Source organism: Furipterus horrens, unplaced genomic scaffold, assembly GCF_987537825.1.
Source record: "Furipterus horrens unplaced genomic scaffold, mFurHor1.1.pri manual_scaffold_3, whole genome shotgun sequence".
NCBI classification, from domain to species: domain Eukaryota; kingdom Metazoa; phylum Chordata; class Mammalia; order Chiroptera; family Furipteridae; genus Furipterus; species Furipterus horrens.
In genome coordinates this window covers 115,847,720-115,869,166 of record NW_028327173.1, presented here as the reverse complement: position 1 = coordinate 115,869,166, position 21,447 = coordinate 115,847,720, and the positions used below count along the sequence as shown (strand labels likewise).

General features: G+C 36.8%; 2 protein-coding genes across 3 annotated transcripts in view; one reads left to right on the top strand and one right to left on the bottom strand.

Moving 5' to 3' along the window:
- The window catches only part of PRPF39 (pre-mRNA processing factor 39), a 40,119-nt gene extending 34,452 nt beyond the window's left edge, over positions 1 to 5,667 (top strand). For both annotated transcript variants that reach the window (XM_090270102.1, XM_090270103.1), the window contains exons 12-14: positions 4,227 to 4,301; positions 4,550 to 4,670; positions 4,919 to 5,667. In XM_090270102.1, the coding sequence (XP_090126228.1) occupies positions 4,227 to 4,301; positions 4,550 to 4,670; positions 4,919 to 4,975 (253 nt within the window). In that variant the 3' untranslated portion in view covers positions 4,976 to 5,667. The remainder of the gene's footprint in view (positions 1 to 4,226; positions 4,302 to 4,549; positions 4,671 to 4,918) is intronic.
- A 310-nt stretch (positions 5,668 to 5,977) lies between these two features.
- On the bottom strand, positions 5,978 to 19,578 carry FKBP3 (FKBP prolyl isomerase 3). The gene is made up of 7 exons (XM_090270104.1): positions 19,435 to 19,578; positions 16,864 to 16,965; positions 15,891 to 15,998; positions 10,089 to 10,224; positions 9,542 to 9,609; positions 7,706 to 7,803; positions 5,978 to 6,320 (listed from the first exon to the last, which is right to left on the bottom strand). Exons 1-7 carry the CDS (start codon positions 19,540 to 19,542, stop codon positions 6,266 to 6,268), a joined length of 675 nt encoding a protein of 224 aa, XP_090126230.1. The 5' UTR covers positions 19,543 to 19,578; the 3' UTR covers positions 5,978 to 6,265.
- Positions 19,579 to 21,447: the final 1,869 nt, after the last annotated feature.

The window sequence follows — 21,447 nt, the reverse complement described above, 5'->3', positions numbered from 1 at the left end:
GTCTTGTTCATTGGGTTCCTTGTGTATACATTCTTGATGGCTAAGTAAAATTTTCTTTATTTTTTATTATGCTATTACAATTGTCCCTACTTTTTCCCCTTTTGCCATCTCCACCCAGCCCCTGCCTACCGTGCAATCACCATACTGTTATTTATGTCCGCCCTGGAAGCCATCAACATACTGTTATTTGGGTCCATGGGTCATGCATGTATTTTATTTAGCTAATCCTTTCACCTTCTTTCTTCCAGTCTGCGTAAAATTTTAAATAAAAAATATTTAATGTGAGTTATATTTTAATACAATAGTATATATGTGCTTGGTTTCAAATAAATTTTTATAAGAATTATCTAACATAAAATACATAACAGTTTAATGAGAGGTACAGATACTATTCTTTTAATGGATGAAGAGGTTTAAAGTGAGATCAGGCATTTTTTCAAAGATTGCTTAGCTATTACATTGTGGCTGGGTTTTACTTCAGTCTGCTCTAAACCACCTCATGTCCTGTATATTTAGTGTCTTTCTGTTTATTTTGCGCTGAATAAAGTATATAAAAGAAATGGGACATGTAATTGTAGCTTTAAGTCTAGTTGGATGCTGTGTTGATCACAGAAAATACTTAAGTGTATGAAGTGGTATATAACTTAAGATGAGGGATCAGAGTGGATTTGACCTCCTTCATGGGGGGGGAGCTTCATTTAGTTAGGTACTAGATACTGATAAGCTAAGAGGATAAAATGTAGAAGGAAGTTAAAGTTTATATAAAAGCAACATCTGCTTGATAGGAGGGTTATCTGAATTTTGGAAGTGATGAATGTGCTGTGCTCTGAAAACTAGTCTGAGTTCAGAGAACATGCACTACACACTTGACAGTAGGATGCTACCAGAGTTTGAGATTAAATGACACTTTAATTTGGCAATAATATGCAGACAAATCAGAGGCTCAGTACAAAGATGCTATTAGGCCCTTGCAAATACAGTTAAGGAGGGTCTTTAATATCAGGCACTATGTTATTTAATTTTTTAAAAAGGAATAATATGAAAAATAAACGAGCCACTTACAAATTTAGGTAGCAGTAAAATGAGTTGAGAAGAATGAATGTTGAGGGACTTCCAGTCAAGATGGAGGCATAGGTGAACATGCTTCACCCAAAACTGCCAGAAAATCTAATCGTATGGAAGTCTGGCAACCTTAAAGACACCATATTCGTCCAGACTGGTAGGAGGTGAGAGACAGGAAGCCTGGGCAGAGACGGAGAGGACTTGGTGAGATGGCAGTAGCTGGCAAAACTGGTGGTCCCACATTCATGTCATGGATAAAAATCAGGAGGGGCACCTTCGGAGTGAGTTTTCCCAACCCCAGGCCAGAGCGTGCAGCCCAGTGTTCCAGTGCCAGGAAAATAAAATCTCATAACTTCTGACTGTAAAAACAAGTTGGGGTTGGGGCAGGGAAAGAAACTATCAGTCTCTTAGGAGAGTCCATTTAAAGGGCCTGCATGGTCCTAGACTGTATGTAAACCCACCCACTCTGGGAACCACTCCAAGGGCAATAGCTGGAAGGGTGCTAGTCTCATGTGGGGAGGAGGTAAAGGGACTGGAAACAGGGCAAGTGCCAAGCAAGCCTCCAGCAGACAGGCAGTGGCATTGTCCCCTCTCCAATACCTCCCCCACATACTGAGCCACAAAGTGATGAAGCGAGTTGCCCAGCCCTGGCGATTACCTTAAGGCTCTGCCCCATACAACTTAACAGGTATGCTAAGACAAGGAGTCAAAGCATCTCTACCTAATACACAGAAACAGACACAGAGAGGCTGCCAAATAGAGGAGACAAATGAAAGAACAGAACAAACTCCCCCAAAAAAGAACTAAATGAAACCGAGACAACCAATCTATCAGATGCAGAGTTCAAAACACTGGTGATAAGGATGCTCAAGAGAACTCACTGAGTACTTACGCAGAAGCACAAGGGAAGAAATGAAGGTTACACCAAGTGAAATAAAGAAAAATGCACAGGGAACCAACAGTGAAGGGAAGGAAGCCAGGGCTCAAATCCACAATTTGGGACATACGAAGAAATAAAACATTCAACCAGAACAGAATCGAGAAAGATTAAAAAAAAAAAAAAGACTCTGGGACATCTCCAAAAGTGCCAACATCTGAATTACAGGTATGCCAGAAGGTGAAGAGGAAGAGCAAGAAATTGAGTACTTGAAAAAACAATGAAAGAAAACTAACCTAATTTGGCAAAGGAAATAAAAATACAAGTCCAGAAAGCACATTAGTTCCAAAAAAGTTGGACCCAAAGAGGACCACACAAAGACATATCATGATGAAAGTGCCAAAGGTGAAAAATAGAATCTTAAAAGCATCCAGAGAAAAGCAAGAGAGCTACCTATAAAGGAGTTCCCATAAGACTATCAGCTGATTTCTCCAAAGAAACTTTGGAAGCAAGAAGGGACTGGCAAGAAGTTTTCAAAGTGATGAAAAGCAAGGACCTACAACCAAGATTACTTTATCCAGCAAAGCTATCATTTAGAATTGGAGGGGCAGATAAAATGCTTCCCAGACAAAGTAAAGCTAGAGGAGTTCATCATCACCAAGTCCTTAGTATATGAAATGTTAAAGGGACTGACTTAAGAAAAAGAGGAAATCAAAATTATGTACATCAGCAACTGAATCTAAAAACAAAAACTAAGCAAACTACTAGAACAGAAAAACAATCATAGATATGGAGATCATTTGGAGGGTTATCAGCAGAGGGTGAAGGAGAATAAGCAAAAAGGTAGAGGGATTAAGAAGCATAATTGGTAGGTACAAAAATAGACAGGGCTAAGAATAGTATAGGAAATGGAGAAGCCAAAGAACTTACATTGCATGACCCATGGACATGAACTAAGGGTTGTGGGGGAGTTACTGGAAGGAGGGGGCAGTACTGGGAAGAGATGGGCAAAGTGAAAAAAATTGGGAAAACTGTAACAGCATAATAAAATATACTTGAAAAAAATAATGTTGAAGTCAGACAAATATAGGCTTAAAATCCTGGCCCTGTTACTGATTTGTATATTCTGCAGTTTTCAAAATTTCTCACGGAGATAGTGTTTCATATCTAACCTACAGGTTGTTAAAGGCCTTAAAGAAATCAGTACATTTAAAGTGCTCAATACTCAGTAAACATTCAAAACTGGAGAGTTATCAGTATTAACAATTTTATAATCCCTTGCACATTTAGGGACCAATGTTATTTGTATATGTTATTAAATGTGTATATATGCAAGAGGCCCATGGAAATTGTATAAGCATGTAAAGTATCAAGGTCATTTTTACATAGATATTAATGATCTGTGTTCAGGTTTATGATTATTTTTTTAAAAAGTCTATCTTATAAAAAGATTTTTTAAAAATTGCAATAAAAATGGCCATCTTTGCCTATAAAACATATTTCAGGAAAATTGTAAAAAGGAAAATGAAATCGTTAGTTTTAAAGTCAGTTTGGCTTCAAGTGACATTGTTTATGAAATTCTAAGTTCCATATAAGTTATATGTCACATCAGAATTTTATTAAACCTTATCTTTTTAATCAGTGATACCAATTGTACTGTAGCTTTATATTAGTTCTATTTCAGTTTATCATATGGCCAAATTTTAAATTCACTTTAATCCTACCTGGTGGCAGGTGTCTTCAATTACATTGCTAAATTAGATTCAAAAGTATACACATTGTGAAACTGTCAGGTCACGTTGCACTGACGTCAAGGTCCTTGTCTTAGTTGTGTCTTAGATTCTCAGGCAGGTTCTCCCCATGTATTAGAGGTGATAATCACAGGTAGCTCTTGGTCAGCATCCCATCAGCTTTAGTGAACTGTAGTACAGAAAACAGTCACTTCTCCAGTACATCAAAAATTCTGGGACTCCTGGTTTGGGTCATTCTCATCCCTAAACCAATCATTGGTCAAGAGTATAATGTAATTAGTCAGGCCTGTTATCTTGAAATACATAGAGTGAGAAGAAAAGTACAGGCAGTCAGTGTGGTTTCCCAAAGGAAATGTCAAAAAGGTATCTCTGCGCAGGTTTGCCTACTGGCTTAATTTTTTTTTTAATTTTTAAAAATCAAAGGATGTTCTTTGCAGTGTCCTTTGTTACCTAAGTAGAAATAAGTTAAAAACTTGAAATTTTTAATATTTTGGTTTTTGTATATTCCAATGGAATATTTTTTAATTCCCTCTCAGGCTTCTGAATGCTTATGATGAACATCAGACACTACTAAAAGAACAGGATTCTTTAAAAAGGAAAGCAGAAAATGGGTATGTTCATTTTATTGAATCATGAAGGGATGCTTAAAAGGTATTTCATTGTGGAAATGCCTTTAAAGCCAAGTATTTTTAAATAAAGTTACCTTTATGTTGTAATTTAGATACTTTACTTTCATGATTTGAAAAATTTATATACAACTGAGTGGTTGAGAAAGTCAGTAAAACAGATGTGCACAAATGACATTTATCTGTTAGTGCTTATCTGTAATTTTTAAATTTCCATTTTACCTTTTATTTAGATCAGAAGAACCAGAGGAAAAGAAAGCTCACACGGAAGATACAACTTCATCGTCTGCACAGATGATTGATGGTGATTTACAGGCAAATCAAGCTGCATATAATTATAGTGCCTGGTATCAAGTAAGTTCATATGATTATAAATGAGTTTTTTGTTCATAGATATTATTAGAAAAGCATAAATTAGGACAGTCTTCTTTTTTCTTATTAAGAAAAACTTTGCTTTTGTATCATACATTACATTTTGTGGTTAAATCTTGGAATTTCAGCAGCGAATACATGCCTGTTTCCTTACACATACCTGCTTTAATTATGTTTTATGAACTCAGCCATTGTTCTAATGTGCTAACATGTTTGCTTTTTCCTTTCAGTACAATTACCAGAATCCTTGGAATTATGGACAGTATTATCCTCCCCCTCCAACTTGATGGGAAAATGTAAATGTCAAATGGAGTGTGTGGAAAGTATGAAACTATTTTTTTTTTTAATGAGGGATGTAAACATAGCATAAGCTTGTGGTATTTGGTAACTTGTCTTCCCTGTTTCTGTGAAATATGATTTGTTTAGTAATAGGGAAAACATCACTTAGTAGCTAACCACAGATACTATTTCCTACCATTTATAAAGTTTACTTTTTATTGGAGAACTATTTTTTGATTTTTGCATTAAGTGGTCTAGAATTCTTTTGCAATGCATTTGCAACAGAGTTTTGTAGCCTTAAGGGTAGGAAAAAAACTGACTGCAAATCATGTCAGTGTAGTACAAAATTCTGAAAATATGTAAGGGCTGGTTATTAAAGATTTACGTCCTCTGTAAAAAAGAAAAAACAAAAAAACACCAAAAATTAATTTTGACCAGGTTTTGTCTGCGTGTTTCAGTTATCCTTGTGAATTTCTATCTAAATGCAGAAAAGATACACGATAGAAATACTGTGTCTTGGAATAGAGATTACAAGTCAGGAAATGGAATGTTTGCATCCCTTTAAGAAAAATGAAAATCATATAAAAAATGTTGTTTTAGGAGACTTGTATGTACAATATTCATGTAAACTTGTGAGCAAGCTTTCATTTTGATCAAACTGATCATCTTCATTTTTGTAATAAAATTGAAGACTCATTCACTAATTGTTATGCATTTATTTGGGGGATCACCTAATATTAACCATTGTTTAGCGGTTTATTGGTTTTGAAATATACTTTTCTTGAATTCAGCTATTCTCTTCTTTCCATAATTTCAGAATATTTACCTTTTTATTCCCCTCAATCTCTGTGCTTTTGCCTTCTCACTATGCAGGAATATTTAAAGATTTTTAGATGAGTGTCCCTGGCAAGGCTGTCCAGACAGAAAATGTGATTGTTCCTCCCTGTTTTGATGACGTTTTAGTCCTGGTTAAATTAATCAGAACATAAATGTTATTAACAGCAAACAAATCAAGATATTGGTAAATTTTTATTGAGCCTTTTACTTTACAAGGTGAGGTAAAAGGAAAATGAGTTCTCCTTAACCGATATTTTACACAAGGTGTAGTAAAATATTTTAAACTTCAGGGATTTATAATGGATTACATTTCTTAAAAGTTTGGGGAGAAAATAAGTTCTAACATAACTCCTTGAATTTTCCAGTTGACTCTTCCCTTAACAATAGTAACCAGCTATAGTTAGTTACATAAGTTTCTTCAAGGCCATTGCTGATGCCTTTAGCTCTGAAGCACTGGTATTTCAATCAATATCCACTAATTCCACTTCAAAAATGAGTTTTGCATTTGGTGGAATTCTATTGAAGTTGTCAAGGTAAATTTGATAAAAATTGCTTCTCTCCTTGCTTACAATAACTTTAGTCTAAAATTAGAATTATGCAGGCTGGATATTGGTAATTAACTCCAAAAAATAGGGCATTATAGCTGATTTGGAGGGGAACACATACTAGCCTAGTGGTTCCAAACAGATGTATCTAGGGTGACTAGGTATGTTTAGCTTGAAGTAGGATTTTCCTTACCTGGATGCTTAACTACTCCCCCCAAATTAGGCACCATTTAGTGAAGACTGTTATCCAGTTATATACTAAATCAAAGTCTGTATCAGGTGGTACCTGATATTTGCTGTGAATTTAAGATGCTGAGTTTAGAGATGCTTGTGACTTTTATCTGATTGATCTTAAGGTGCTTCACATGGGAGGGAGCTGCAGTTGGCCATCTTACTTTGATAGGCTTAAAAGACATCATATTCCCAAATAATTTTAATTGTTAAGAGCAGAGAGGACTTCCAAAAAAAAAACTTAACTAGTCCAATGGGAATGGAACCAACCCAGAAAAAGACTACTGTCCTGCTTAGCTATTGGACTGTTCTGATCGGAATGGTGTAGAGCCATGGTGTTTTGTTTTATTTTTTAATGTTCACAAACTGGACCTATTAGGAAAAAAGTTATTGTCATTAGTACTAATTACAAATGCTTATAGTGTGTTGGACCCTGATCGCCTTCATTTCACAACTGGTAATCCTCATTAACAAATTCCTAAAATTATACTGTAGCAAAAAATTACCATGAGCCAAATCTGCATCCTACAATTAATTTCCTATAGTTTGTATTGGGGATCTTAACTCCTTAAAGTAAACCTTCAAAAATTAACAATTGCCACCTGACTGCTGTGGCTCAGTGGATTGAGCATTGGCCTGCGAACCAAGTGTCACTGGTTCGATTCCCAGTCAGGGCACATGACTAGGTTGCACGTCAGGTCCCCAGTTGGAGGCGCGTGAGAGGCAACCACACAGTGATGTTTCTCTCCCTCTCTTTCTCCTTTCCCCTCTCTCTAAAAATAAATAAATAAGTAAAAATTGTTTTAAAAAAAGGAACAGTCATTAAAAAAAAATTAACAATTGCCTTTCAAAGAGGAAAACTTAAACCTCACAGTTTAAGTCTTGAAAATTAAGAGCATGAATAAGAGGAAAAAGGTAGGATCCAGCTCAAATTTGAATACTTTGTACCAACAGAAAATATTAACTATTGTCTATATTGGAGGTGTTGACACAAAAGCATCTAAATGGCAGGAATACTTATCTGAACAGGATTCCTGATGTGGAGGTTAACCTAGACAGCATTTCTCATACCTTTAGGCGATCTTTCTTAGTTTTTTTCTTTAATTACAAAGGAAAAAAGGATACTTGGCATCAGGCTGTCCTTTCTTTCCATAAGCCCATTCTGGTTCAATCTCCAGTCGAGCCTTTTCTCCTTTACTCATAGTCAGGAGTGCTTCATCCCACTAAAGGCAACAACATCAAGTCAGAACTAATGATTCTCAAAAATACATGCAAAACCAGAAGACAGGCAAGATTCTATACAAAAAAATATTACTGGATTTTATTATGTCCTTTATTTCCTCAGTGGAAAAAAAGGATATATTAAACAGTAATTTTTTTAGAGTATTGCCTCAAATGATATTATGTGAAAGCACTTTTGTAAACTGTAACATGTGGAAACATGGAAACTAGTTTATTGGCACTATCATAAAAGTTTTGCTACATTTTTATGTCATAGGGATATGATATATTTTATTTTTATAGGGGGAAAACTAACAAGTACTCACTGTAAAACTTAAGGTTACCAAATTTTTATAGTGGAGTCATGTGGGCTCATTAAAACAAACTACATGTTAAGAGTATTAACATATTTTGCCGAAGATAAAACTATTCAGAGAAATGATAGCGGTTTCTGGGTTGCCACTACATTTTGTCCAAGTGTGGATCTTAAAGCCATTTGCCAAAAACAGGTAAATAAACACAATGAAAGGACGTAGAATATACACTAATATATACTCTTTAAATTTAACAGTCACATAAAGTTCAAAGGATAACTTGGCACATATTGGAAATTAAAAATATTGTTCACTAGAAGAAATACACCAGTAAGCAAATTTAGTTATAACAGAAATTTTAAAATAGCTCAACTTGACTAGTTGCTATCAACTTATTTAGTATAATCAGGTAGCAGTAAGCTTACTTTCAATTAAACCTTTAGTTTCTAATTATATTTTGGGCTCTGGATATGACAACCATATTTTAGGACTTAATACAAAGAATAACATACCGAGGTTTCTCATAACTGCATTTAAATGTGTTTCAGTTATTAATGTTTGATGTCCTGAGGAAAGACAATTCAAAACAATAAGTGGGCCCTACCATAGCAACCTGATTCAGTGAAGCTGATAATTCTATTATTTTACCTCTTGTACACTGCAGTGGTTTAGTATAGCTGAAGCCTAACTTCTCTTTTTCACCCAAAGTTTCCTTCTGTTATCTCTCACACGTAAAGGTGGGTAAAGACATACTCATGTCTGAAGGATTTTCTGTTGGACCCAGGTAATGAGGTGAGGGCTACAGAACAAACTCTTGCTTTTATTAATTTTATTAGTACTTTGGTGGAACACATTATTTCACCGTTCTCGATCATGTTTAAGTGGTACAACAGCCATGTAACATCTTACAAGAATGTATTTTTTATAGTTCTTTAGGGGGAGGAGAAGGGGGAGAAGGGAGACAGAGAAACATTGCCTCCCATACATGCCCCAACTGGGGATCGAACCCTCAACCATTTATTGTACAGGATGCAGCTCCAACAAACTGAGCCACATGGCCAGGGCACATCTTATAAGAACCTTAAAGACAAATGTAAAGCCACACATTCTAAGAACTTCTTTATGAAGAAAAAATAAAAGGGGAATGTTGGGAGGAAATATTTGAGTCTCTGCTATATTACATGGTTTAAGTGACATTTAGTCTTTGAACTACCCTGATTAATTCAAATACTATCTATTTTATAGGTGAGGAAACCGAGACCCAGGAGATCTTATTAACTTGTGCCAGAACAGTTAGTGATGATAATACCGATTTGTCAGACACCAAAGACTGTCCCATGATATCCCCAATTTTAATTCTTTAACGCACCACCCACAAGTAGCATGTGCCAGAATCTCTAATGATACATTCCCATTTTTTACTCACTCCTCTGATAACTTTGCCTACTCCAACCTTAAAACTTAAAGGCTTAGCATTTTTCTTCTTCTTTGAACCTGTAAAACAGATTTTTCTTATAATTAATGATGAAATTAAATTCCAATAGAAAAACATAGGGATTTAAGTTTTTTAACTTGATTTCAGAACTTATCATACTATACATTTGAAAAAAATTTTCGGCAAGCCAGGTAATTTATTAAGAATATTCTGAATGTAAAAAACGGGTCTAAACAGGGGAAAGGGAAAGGACCTAAATTTACGCCACTAAAATAGTACAATATCCTGCTTTTAACAAACGGAAGTCTCACTTGGGAGCATTAACCAAATTCAGACTGATTCTTTAGTATTTGCTTTTCAATGACCAAGAGGTCTTTATTTATCCAGCCAATAAACAGTGAAATGAAGACCTCTTCAAGTAAATCACAGGTGCAAAAGACAAAACATGACAGCCAAGAAAAAGGTACTGCCAGCCATTCATCTACAAATATTTTGTTATGCCCTGAATCCAAAGAGATAAGATTACATTTAGACTTACTCGTTTGAATATTGGTATCAAAAACAGTTCCGTCCTGTAGTGTTCCTGTATACCAGCAGTGAACAACATCTCCTTTTTTGGGGAAGTTAGTTTTATCCCCTTTTTTAAGAACAGATTTTGTATATTTTGGTGGACCCTAAAAACAAAGAAAACACATACGTAGTTATTTAACTCATGCCCTCTAGAAGGACAACAAAGAGAATACTTTATATAGCCATGTGACCTAAGTCTGGTCACAGAGTTTCACAGATTTGGTAATGAACTATTTTGCCTTTAGTTCACCTCTATGAGAAAAAAAAGTCACTATCTCATTCCAAGTCCGTGATGAGAATATCAATAACTAGGATATTTATATATATATATATTTATAGCAGTAACGGCCTTATTGGAAGGAAATGGAGTCTTGGGGGACAGACTGGGGCTGGAGGAGCAGAAGGGCAAGAAGAGGAAGCATCACAGATGCATTTTTTATTGTATTTTTTTCCATTATCATTTATCCCCTTTCAACTTTTCCACCCCTACCCATGCCCTCCTCTCATAATCACCATGTTGTTCATTTCTGAGTTCTTTTTCTTTTTTTAGTCCATCCCTCCACCCTCCAGAGCTATTGTCTGCTCTCTGAGTCAGGATATTTATAATTTAATTTCAAAGAACTTCTAGCTTCTTTAGAAACCAATGTTCTTTTGACAAGATGCTGTTAATTATTCAACAAACTATAAAATGTATCCATTATTTCCCAAGGTTAGAAATACTGTTACTATTTAATTCCTATAAAATCTTAAGGCATTAAATAAAGCATTATGACATTTTCTCAAAGATTTGAATGGTTTTTGCACCAATAACTGACATCACTAAGTATTTTTATTTTATCTAATTAGAATAAATACAGTAATGTTGCATTTGTTTCCAAACTTGGAAAAAAGTTCACACAATAAATGGAATTATCTAGACACCATAAAAGGCATATTTCCTAGAACAAAGCAGGATACTATATAGACATTTTATAGTACAGAACATTTAGTAAAGGGAAAAGAAATTAAAGATATTAAACACCTATTGTTTACCAGTCACTTAAAGCAACATCCCACTTGATCCTAACAATCTTCTGAAGAAGGTATCACTTACTTGCATTTTTACAGATGAGGACACTTAGGTTCAGGGAATTTATTTAACAGAGCTAATGAGTAGTAGAGAAAATACAGACTTGGGTTTGTCTGAATCCAAAGGCCCTGTTCTTTCTACTAGACACTATACCAAAATACCTAAAGTAACAGTGGTAATGATAATTAAGCTCTATTAATGTTAATAGTTAAAATAGTTAACATCTACTGAACAGCCTTATATGCCAGGCACTATTCCAAATGCCTTTTATAAATTAACTTATTTTGAGAACACTATATTTATTTTTTCCTTCTTTAAAAAATAATTTGTTTTTCAGTCAACAGTTTAAATTCAATATTACTATGTATCAGTGTTAGGTGTACACCGAAGTACATAGACAATTATATACTTTACAAAGAGATCTCCTTGATATTTCAAGTACCCACCTGGCACCACACATAATTATTACAATATTACTGTATTACAATATTAATAAAGTATTACAATATTTCCTATGCTGTATTTTATATCCCTGTGACTATTTTATAATAAATAAATTTTCACGTCCTCATGTGGTAGGTACTGTTACCCTTATTTTGTGGATAAGGAAACATAAGGATAGAATGGTTAAATAACTTGGCAAGGTTCTACAGCTCCTAGGTGGCTGAGCAGAATTGGAAACCAGTCAGCTTTGGTATAAAGCCCATGCTCTTAACCATTACTACAAGTCATTTTCTTATGTCAATTCATTTAATTTCACAACAATCTGATAGTCTTTCCCCCATCTTTTATATAGAAAGTAAGGCCTGGATAGGGTAAAAAGCCCTGTCCACTTCAGAGTAAGAATTAGCATTTTGACCTAAAGCTACGTCGCCACCCTAAATCAAGTAAGTCGCATCTATTCTGAATGTTTAATATGTTCATTTCTAGGTGTTAAATTGTATTATGTATTCTATCATTCTGTTATTTTGCATTTAAAAATAACGTTATTGGGGAGGGACAAAAAGAAATAACATGTTATTTTTGTATCAGAAAAATGATGTTTTAAAAAAATACAATAACAACAAAAATCTAATAACATCCTAAATTTGAAAATAATTCTAATTAAAAAGTTTTAAAGCCACAAAATAAGAATAACCACATATATTTATGTGAGAATATCTTAAAGAAATTACATATAATTATTTGAATGGATAATATATGATTAGTGGACAATAACCACATTTTAAATATTAATGTTATTCCATTGTGTCCCTGTTTGTTGTCCCAAGTGGCATGGGCATTTTGTGTTACCTACATTAGTGGTCCTACAGTAATAATTCAGATACACATTAAATTGGTGGTTATGATTCAGTCTTAATGGTAAAGGTGCCAGTCTGCCCACTGATGGCATCCATTTCAGTGTTTCATAAAGTGTCTTTTATGGATCACTCATTCCTTGGCATTGTTAACATTGTTAGAAGAAAAGGAATCTAATGTAATTAAGTTTGGAAAACATGATGTCAAAGTTAATTGCAAGGATTTGGTTGGTTCATGGTGAGAAGTCACATCATTCTGAGGCTGTCCTGAAGAGATATGCTTGAACACAGCTTTTAGGTAATTTCCTGGCTTTGCAGCAATTTCTTAGTCCAAAGTGATGGAAAGAACTATATTCCCAAGATTGGGTCTGACCTAGGTACTTCTAGACCCAGAGATAAAGGGACTTCGATAGTACTCTTTCAATTGCAATTAAATGGGTCACATCATAGCCAATGAAAATGAGACTGTATTACATAATTGTTCTTATTAATTCAAGAAATATTTGAGCATGTTCTCTGTGTTAGATACTAAAGATACACAGATGAGTTGCCAGACATGGTCCTGGCCCTCCCTCTATCAGAGAATATAGATAGATGTGTATAATTACGTACCCTGTTTCCCCGAAAATAAGACATCCCCCCCAAAATAAGACCTAGTGCAATTTTTTTCAAGCTTAGAAATATAAGGCCTTCCCTGAAAATAAGACCTAGCGGCAGTCATTGCTACAGCTCCCCGCAAATTCTAGATGGAATTCAGAGTTTGGCTGGTTATGCTGATGTTTGTGATGACATGACTACAGTATATTAATAAATGTTGATTATTTTGTTCAACAATAAATGTGAATTCTTGTTCATGGAAAAATAAGACATCCCCTGAAAATAAGACCTAGTGCGTCTTTAGAAGCAAAAGTTAATATAAGACACTGTCTTATTTTCGGGGAAACATGGTATGTTATGAGACCTATAGAGTAAGCACATGATGCTATGACAGGAATGGCACAGTGACCTAACCCAGTAGAAACTAGAGGCTGGTAGAAGTTACTTTGAAGTAATACTTGAACTGTATCCTGAAAGACATGAGGTTACTCAGGTGATAAAGGGAAGCTTTCCAACAGAGAATAGCATTTTCATAGCAGGGAAGAGCAAGAAAATAGTATAATCTGCAAGGGAGGAATGCAGACAATGGTATGAGATGAGGCTGGGAAGACATGAAGCACATGTTAAGAATCTAGGTTTCCATCTTCAGGTCAGTGAGCAGCCAATTAAGAGTTTCCAAGATGCCCTAGCTGGGTGACTTGGTTGGAGTGTCATCCTATATATCAAAAGGTGTGGGACTGAGTGTGGGATTGATTCCCAGTAAGGGCACATAATAGTTGAGGGTTTGATCCCTGGTCAGAGTGCGTCAGGCAGGCAACAGATCTATGGGTTTTTGTTTTTCCTTTCTCTCTAAAATCAATAAACATATTCTCAGGTAAAAAATTTTTTTTAAAGTTTCCAAGAAATTATAGAACTGGATTTGTGTTTTATACAGATCACTGATTCAGTGTGAGGAACAGACAGGGAATCAAAAGTGAAGTGAGGAAACATGTTAGAAAAAGATAGTTGACAGTCTAGGTGTACTACACTGGGGTGGAAAAAGTGAGGATAACAAAAGAATGGTTTTGAGATACATGTATACAGAATCAACAGAATTTGGTGGTGATTAAATGTGAAGGAGTTTGAAAGGATGAATCTCAAGTTTTTTGCTTGGATACTTTCACCATCATTTCTAATTGTAGAGTGTGAGTTCCTGCCCCAACATATACAGGGGCGGGCAAAAGTAGCTTCAGAGTTGTGAGTACAAAAAACAAAGTTTCTTCTTGTATTACTATTTTATTAGAGCTGTAAATCTACTTTTGCCCACCCTTGCACTTTCTCTTGTCCAATATTCATTTATACTTACAAACTTCCCTCAACAATTTTTACTAGTTTAGATAGGTAATGTGATGGGAAATTGAGTGAGGGATACTGTAAAAGTTGCCAAGTAGCAGTGAAGCTAGAAAACATGCTTGGCTGATACTAAGCATGACTTTATACCAAGGCCTTTAAACACTCATGATTATTTTTCTTCACAGTGCTTGCTTTGCAGTCCCAAGGCACAAACAGAGCAGATAGTAGGAATCAGCAACATACTGGCCAAGAGGCTATGGAATCCAGGTGTTAGGAAGACAATGAGAGCACATAATTGGGCTCAGGTTGGCCAGTTAAATGAAAAGAAAAGAGGTCTTAAATAAAAGGATATAGTTTAGGACCCTCGCAAGATCTCTCCAGGTTGTCTCCAGCCCTTATAGCCTTCTACTTTTATTTGTAACACTCTTTTTTTTCTTAACCTTTTAATGATATACATACTATCTGCTGCCTATACCTCCCTATTCTAATTTTCTGGAAGGTAAACTATGTTTCCAATTGCTTTCACAACCCTTCTAGTAATTATTATTAACTTTACATCTATTTACCTTATTAGCTGCTCAATATTTGCCTAGTATAACATTTATCAAATAATATTGTGATAAACCTCAAAACTGCTTTATTGTTTGTATATCCATAAACATTAATATGTGCTTTTCAGTCAGCAGGAAAAGATCATGAAAATTAACTAGCTTCAGTTATAAAACATTTATACTTTATATCTCACCTTATACTCTTTCCACTGATACCCAAATGCTACCCCTTATCAATAGGTTACATCTCTCTACAAGAACTACTATTATTAGATTGTCATCACTGATACTAAGACTGCTGGGAATGAATGAGCTTATTTAAGATTTTATCAGAAGTGTCAAGATTATAATTAGCTGAGCTCTACTGAAGCTGTTCTAAGAGCTGTCCTTAACTCCACAAAGGCTATGCATTTGCAGAAATGATTTTATCTGGTTCTTTAAATCTTTGTACCAAAATATAAAAACTGGGTGGGAAAGATTAGAAGATGAACCCACACCCTGCATCCAGGCCTGGACTATTTCTATTGCCAAGGACACCATGTACATTCAAAAAAGCTAAAAATAATCAAAATGAAGTTTCTTTCACTCAGTCCAACCTGGCCAAAGAATCAGGACCTTAAAATAGCTTTGACAACTCAGGAGTTCTAGCGAGCCACAGAGGCAATATAAAATAAAAAGCTAGAGTTATCTTCTGAAAGTCTTCCTGACAGTAAAGCACTGGTTCTTAGGCTTCCCCATCCCCACCTTAGGCCTTTTTTTTCTGATTCAGTTAACACCTAAGGGAGATACATTCCAAATCAGTATTTGGCTCACTGTTAAGTGGCCATACTTAACTACCTATCACTATGAGAAATCAGTGCTGTAAAGCAAATACTTTTCTCAAATTCCCATGAGAACCAAATAAGAAAATATAATATACAAACCTCATCCAGAGTCTCTTCAGACTTGGCTTCTTTGGGTTTATCTTCATTAAGTTTCATATTTTTCACCTGCTCGGACACTTTACTTATACTTTCAGTACCCTTGAAACGCTGTAAGGAAAATAGTCTCATGTTTGGCTAAAAGCTAGGAGATACCTCTAGACTTCTAGCCTTTCAAATAAATGAACATCCATCGGCACCATGAATAGAAACTTGGTTAAAAATAAAGAAACAATCTTATGTTAAGCATTGTAATCAACAAATTACAACCCTTAAACCATCTCAGTATAACTTCTGAAACGAGAACCATGCTCAGAGCTATGAACACTATTCAAATAACTTTAATATTTTCTTTCTGTGGAAGATGGTCATTTCATAGTAAACACATATTGGGGAATTTCTTAAAATTTGCTTTTCTAAAGGCTCAGCAGAAGTCTAACAGAGACTTTAAGTTCATTAATGAAATGGAACTGCCTTGACCCCTATGGCTGTGTTGGTTGGGCATCATCCTACAAAGTGAAAGGTTGCCAGTTGGATTCTGGTCAGGGCACATGCCCAGGTTAGGGGTTCAGTCCTTGGATTGGGCATGTATGACAGGCCATCAATGAATGTTTTCAGCACTGACATTTCTCTTTCTCTCCTTCTCTTTCTCCCTCCCTTCCCCTATCTAAAATAAACAAACAAACAAATAAGAAATGGAACTTCGGATTATAATTTTTCAGTACCCTTAAGAATTTCTTGTCTTGAAACTACTAGGAAATTACTTTAAAAATCTGGTCCCTTTCAAAATACCAAAACATCCTGCTAAACTGCATATTAGACTTGCCAGACTTGACAGCCAGTCCGTATATGGTTACAATTAAGAAAAATTGCAGGTATAAAAACTGCAACATATTCTGCAAATAAATGCATTCAAACTTATTTTGGGGACTATCCAAAATGTGATACTCTGGCAGTAAAATATAACAATACTCACCTTACTTTCAAAAAGGTGGTTGTAGGCTGTAACCAAATGGTCCTTGTTAGCTGTCTTGGCCACATTTTTAATATTTCCTAATAACTTATGTTCTGCAAGAAACTATCAAGAAAAAAGCTGGTTAGTCAAAATAATTTCCCTCATATAAGGGTCAAAAATTATAAAATTAAGGTGATTCCTATGGGCCTTTCTGGGTGACCAGGAGGCCCCACTCCTCCCTTCCCCCTTCTTCCTTGCCACTTCCTCCTTTCCCCTTCCCCTTCCCTTGCTCTGACAGGCCCTTGAGTTGGTTCAGCAGTACTCTCTTACCTCTAACCCCTTTCCCTCCCTCCCTTCCTTCAAAATAACAACAACAACAAATATATATGTATATATATAAAATTATCTTTTATGTTAGTAATTGTTTTTAATAATACAGGTAACCCCCATATAACACAGCTGTTAGGTTCCTAACAAATGCCGTGTTATGCAAATCTGTGTTATACAAAACAAAGAACTAGTACAAAAAGGGGGGGGGTTAGATTCCAAAAGTTAAAAAGAACTATATTTTTATAATTAAGATAAACATATTAAAGCAATTTTCATCAAAAGTACATATATGAATTAAATAATGTTTTCTTCATCATCATTACTAAGCTCCATTAACTGAATGCGTTTTCTTTTTGACAGGATATCCTCATCCTCTGGACTTTCTGAGTTAAAATCCTAGCTTATTTCAGACAAGGGATTAAAGCTTCCTTAAAGACTCAGTTTCTATAGCATAGTAAAAGATTAATAACAGCATGTGTATCAGGGTTGTAAGGATAATGCACAAGAATTGCCTTTCTCAAATATAAGACTAAGTTGGCAGATGGAAACCAAAATACTAATGAAATATCAAATCATCAAAATTACTTCAAGTCAAAATCATGTAATTTGGGGATTTTAATAATTTTGTTTATTCTGCTTCATTTTTGCCTGTGGTCCTTGCTTGATTCCTCATTTTATTACTGTCTTGGTTGTTCTCTGACTCTTAGCCTTTTGATAAAACAATTAAAAATTGTAACACTATCCTACTGTTCCCCCCGCCCCCTGCTTTTTCTCTACCACTTCTAAATGATAAAGGCTGATGGGTAAAGGCTATTTTGATTAAAAAGAAGTGATCAGTTACTTTAGCATTCTTGTGATTTCTTTAGCAAGATTCCAGATAAATATCCCAAATATAAACATCTTGATATCTTATGAGCAATAAAACTGATGATTGTCAAATATATTAGGTTTAAGTATGTGAATGAACATTGGAGTGTGTGCACTTCAAAATGTTATGAAAATATTTTGATACTCCAAGTCTCTTGAAATTGGCCAGATTTACATTAGATTCCACATTGGGATGACTTGTTTTAAAAGAATTTGATGAATGAAGTACAGTATTGACATATTAATGATACGCCTACTCTATTCTTGTGTTCAATTGAAGTATGAATTGGCTTAAAATAATTCCACTAAAATGGTAAAATGGTGTAAATGGTATCCCTGAAGCATAGTCTTTCTTTTTCATCCTTGTATTCCCAGACACTAAGCATAGCTCTTGCTATAGATATGTAAATATTTGCTGATGTCAAGATACTTATTTAGGAGCGTGGAGACAGAAGTTGCAGAATAATTATATCTCCCCTTCAAGACTCATCAAAGAGAAAAGCTACAGTCTTCTTAAAGGAACCCAGAAACAATGTTTCTAAATGCTAGTTTAGAACATAAATTTAAAACCTGTAAGAAAAGGATACTGACTGCTGCTTCAATTTCTGATAGCTGAGTGATGCCTCGGGCATAACAAATTGTACAGTCCTCCAACAATTTAAAAGGTATGAATGATCTTAATTTCCGAAGGAAAAAAAATTGACCCAAATAACTTGTGACAACAGACGGATGGTAAAGATGGAGACTGCTGAAAAATACAGGGCGTCTACTATAAAGAATGCTAAATACGTTTCTTAGTTTATAACAATAGGAGACAGCTGGAGATGAATTGCTAATGTAACTCCCCAGTATGAAAGTGAAAAGGTAATGTAAAGGGTTCATGGTTTTAAAAAGTTAAATCGAAATTACGGATTAAAAAAAGTCACACGCATTAGTGTTCAGTATTAGTAACTGATGAAAAAGGCAAGGCGCACACATCGTTCCCACAGAAATCCTATGCTTTCCCATTTCCCTAGCAGCCCGCACGCCCATTGTGGTCTCATCCAAGTCCCCAGTTCTCACCCCCACCCCCTCCGACACCCCCAGCCTCCCCCTCAACTGCCAGTAACTCCAGGGTTTTTTTTTGTTTTTTTTTTTTCATGGTGTCCATCCTCACTCAAGGATCCCAAAGAGGTACTAATTCTGCGGTTGCTGCCTCCGAGCCCCAAGCGGTAAGGCGGCTCCGCTCGCCCCAGAGGGGCGGGAGCGCACGCGAGGCCTCTCCGGCCTTCCAGGCCACTGCCAGTGGGATGAGGGCGGGGATCGGAGGAATACAGAAGGCACGGACATCTACGGGGGGCGGGGATGAGGGGTCCCTTGGCCGCACCAGCCCGGCCACCCCGCCGCTTCTGGTACCGAATCTGAACCGTGGTCCTGTAGAAACTTGATAATGTCCTTCTTAGGTAGCTGCTCGCTGCGCAGCTGCTCCACGGTCCATGCCCGCTGTGGAACGGCCGCCGCCATCTTCCTCCGCTGCCTCTGCTTTACTGAGCCCGCCCGCCTGGTTCGGCCCGCCCCGCCCCCGGCACTAGTGGCCCCAGCGCAGTTGGAGGGGGCGGGCTCATGCGCTACCCCTCGGGATTGGGGCCTGTCCTTTGAATGACGTTGAGGTTAGGCTTTGAAGGCTTCTTTGTTGAGTCCGGGTAAAAACCCAAGCGATGTGGCCCTTGCCTAAGTCGGCAAGCAGTCATCAATTCTTAACTGGAACGCTTGTGAAGATAGTTACACTTACCACCGATTACCACACTTCTCTTTTACCGAAGCGCTGCTTTGCCTTTACAGTCTATATCCTGTATAAACAAAACAAGACCGAGTTCAGTCATCTAATCACATTTTATCTAGTTCTAGCCTAAAATGCACACCTAAATTAACTCAGTCTTTGTCCATCCGAACAACCCATATCCGTTCATCTCTCTTTTGAGACTAACACAAATGAAACTAAAATACAACCTGTACCCTTAACCCTTAAAAAATACAAACACAAGAGAAACAGCTTGCCTAAAAGCAAATTCAGAACTTGACCAAATAAAACAACTTTGTGATGAAGGTGACACTATTCATGTTCAAAACACCTCATAATATGTGTGTACTTCCCCTCAAGATTCAAGGACACAGATTTACAGAGGTTAAAGTCCCTAGGTTTAGAGTGGAGAAGTCCCAGGTAGAAAGATATTGCTAGAGCTCTCTCCCTCTGGAGAGCTGCCCTTGCCTTTTCTGTTCCTCTCCTCTTCCCCCAGGGCACTACTTTGGCCTTGCTCTCTCCAAGGCCCCTTCTTTTGCCTCTGTACTTGTTTCCTGAGCCCGTTTCTTGTACAGCTCACTTCTACCTCTGTGACTTTTTAAACAACATCTTTTTTATAGTTTGAGTCTTGGCTCTCAATTTTCTTAGCCAGAACTCAAGTTAGAGGTTGCTGAACCAATGACGGTCTGACTCAAGTTAGCAGATAGGGGGCCCAGGCCTGAGCAGGTCTGCTTAGGACCAGCTGGTAGTATGTTGGTTCTTGACTTCATGTAGGAAAGATTTCACAACATAAGTCCAGATGACTATGAGAATATGTTTATTGAAGCTGCAAACAATAAAATAAGGAAGGGCCTAGTGTAGGAGAAGCAACAGGTGAGCCTAGGCTGTGCTACCTTAACTCTCTGGAAAGTCAGAGAAAAGGGGCTTTGGGGACAGGTTCAGGAGTTTAGCTGGGGACAAGCTGCTGCTGCCCATTTCTCCTCTGGTTGCAAGTCCTGTGGGGTCCTTGAGAGTTTAGGAAATGGGAGCCTATAGAAGGAGAAAAAGAGGGAAAAGGGATTGCCTTCCTGCTCCCCAGAGTAAGAGAGCTCCCTAGGTCCTTTGTCCTGAGACTTTTATTTCTCTCTTGCAGGCGGGAATCTTAGGGGAGGGTTCAGCAGACTATTCATCAGCTTTCCAGGTGTGCTCTTCAGGGTCCTGGTCACCAGTGATTTCTTGGCGCCAGGGAAGCGGTCGTTAGTCATTATAGCTAGTCCTGGCGCCACCCGTCTGGTTCTGCTGCTTTTCTGGGCCTGGGGCTAAAATACATCGGGAGTCCTAGATGTTTTCTCTTGGGAGGTGACCTTCTGTATCTGGCTGTAAATTGCTGCACCATTGTGTTCAGCTATCTGTCTCAGTTTCCCTATTCCACTTGCCAAAAAGTTCCTAGCTTCCTACTATCCTGATTCAGTGCTACCCGTCTAACATGCTGGTGCTGTTTTTACAGCCTCCAGCAAAGGGAGCATGTAATCTAGTTAACCATCCTGTACCTTGCTTTCTCAGAGAAGGAAAACTCTGACTCCAAAAAACCTCCGCTGCCTTGCGGCATACCTCTTCAGGGGAAAGGCTAAGGGAGTAAACCCCGACAG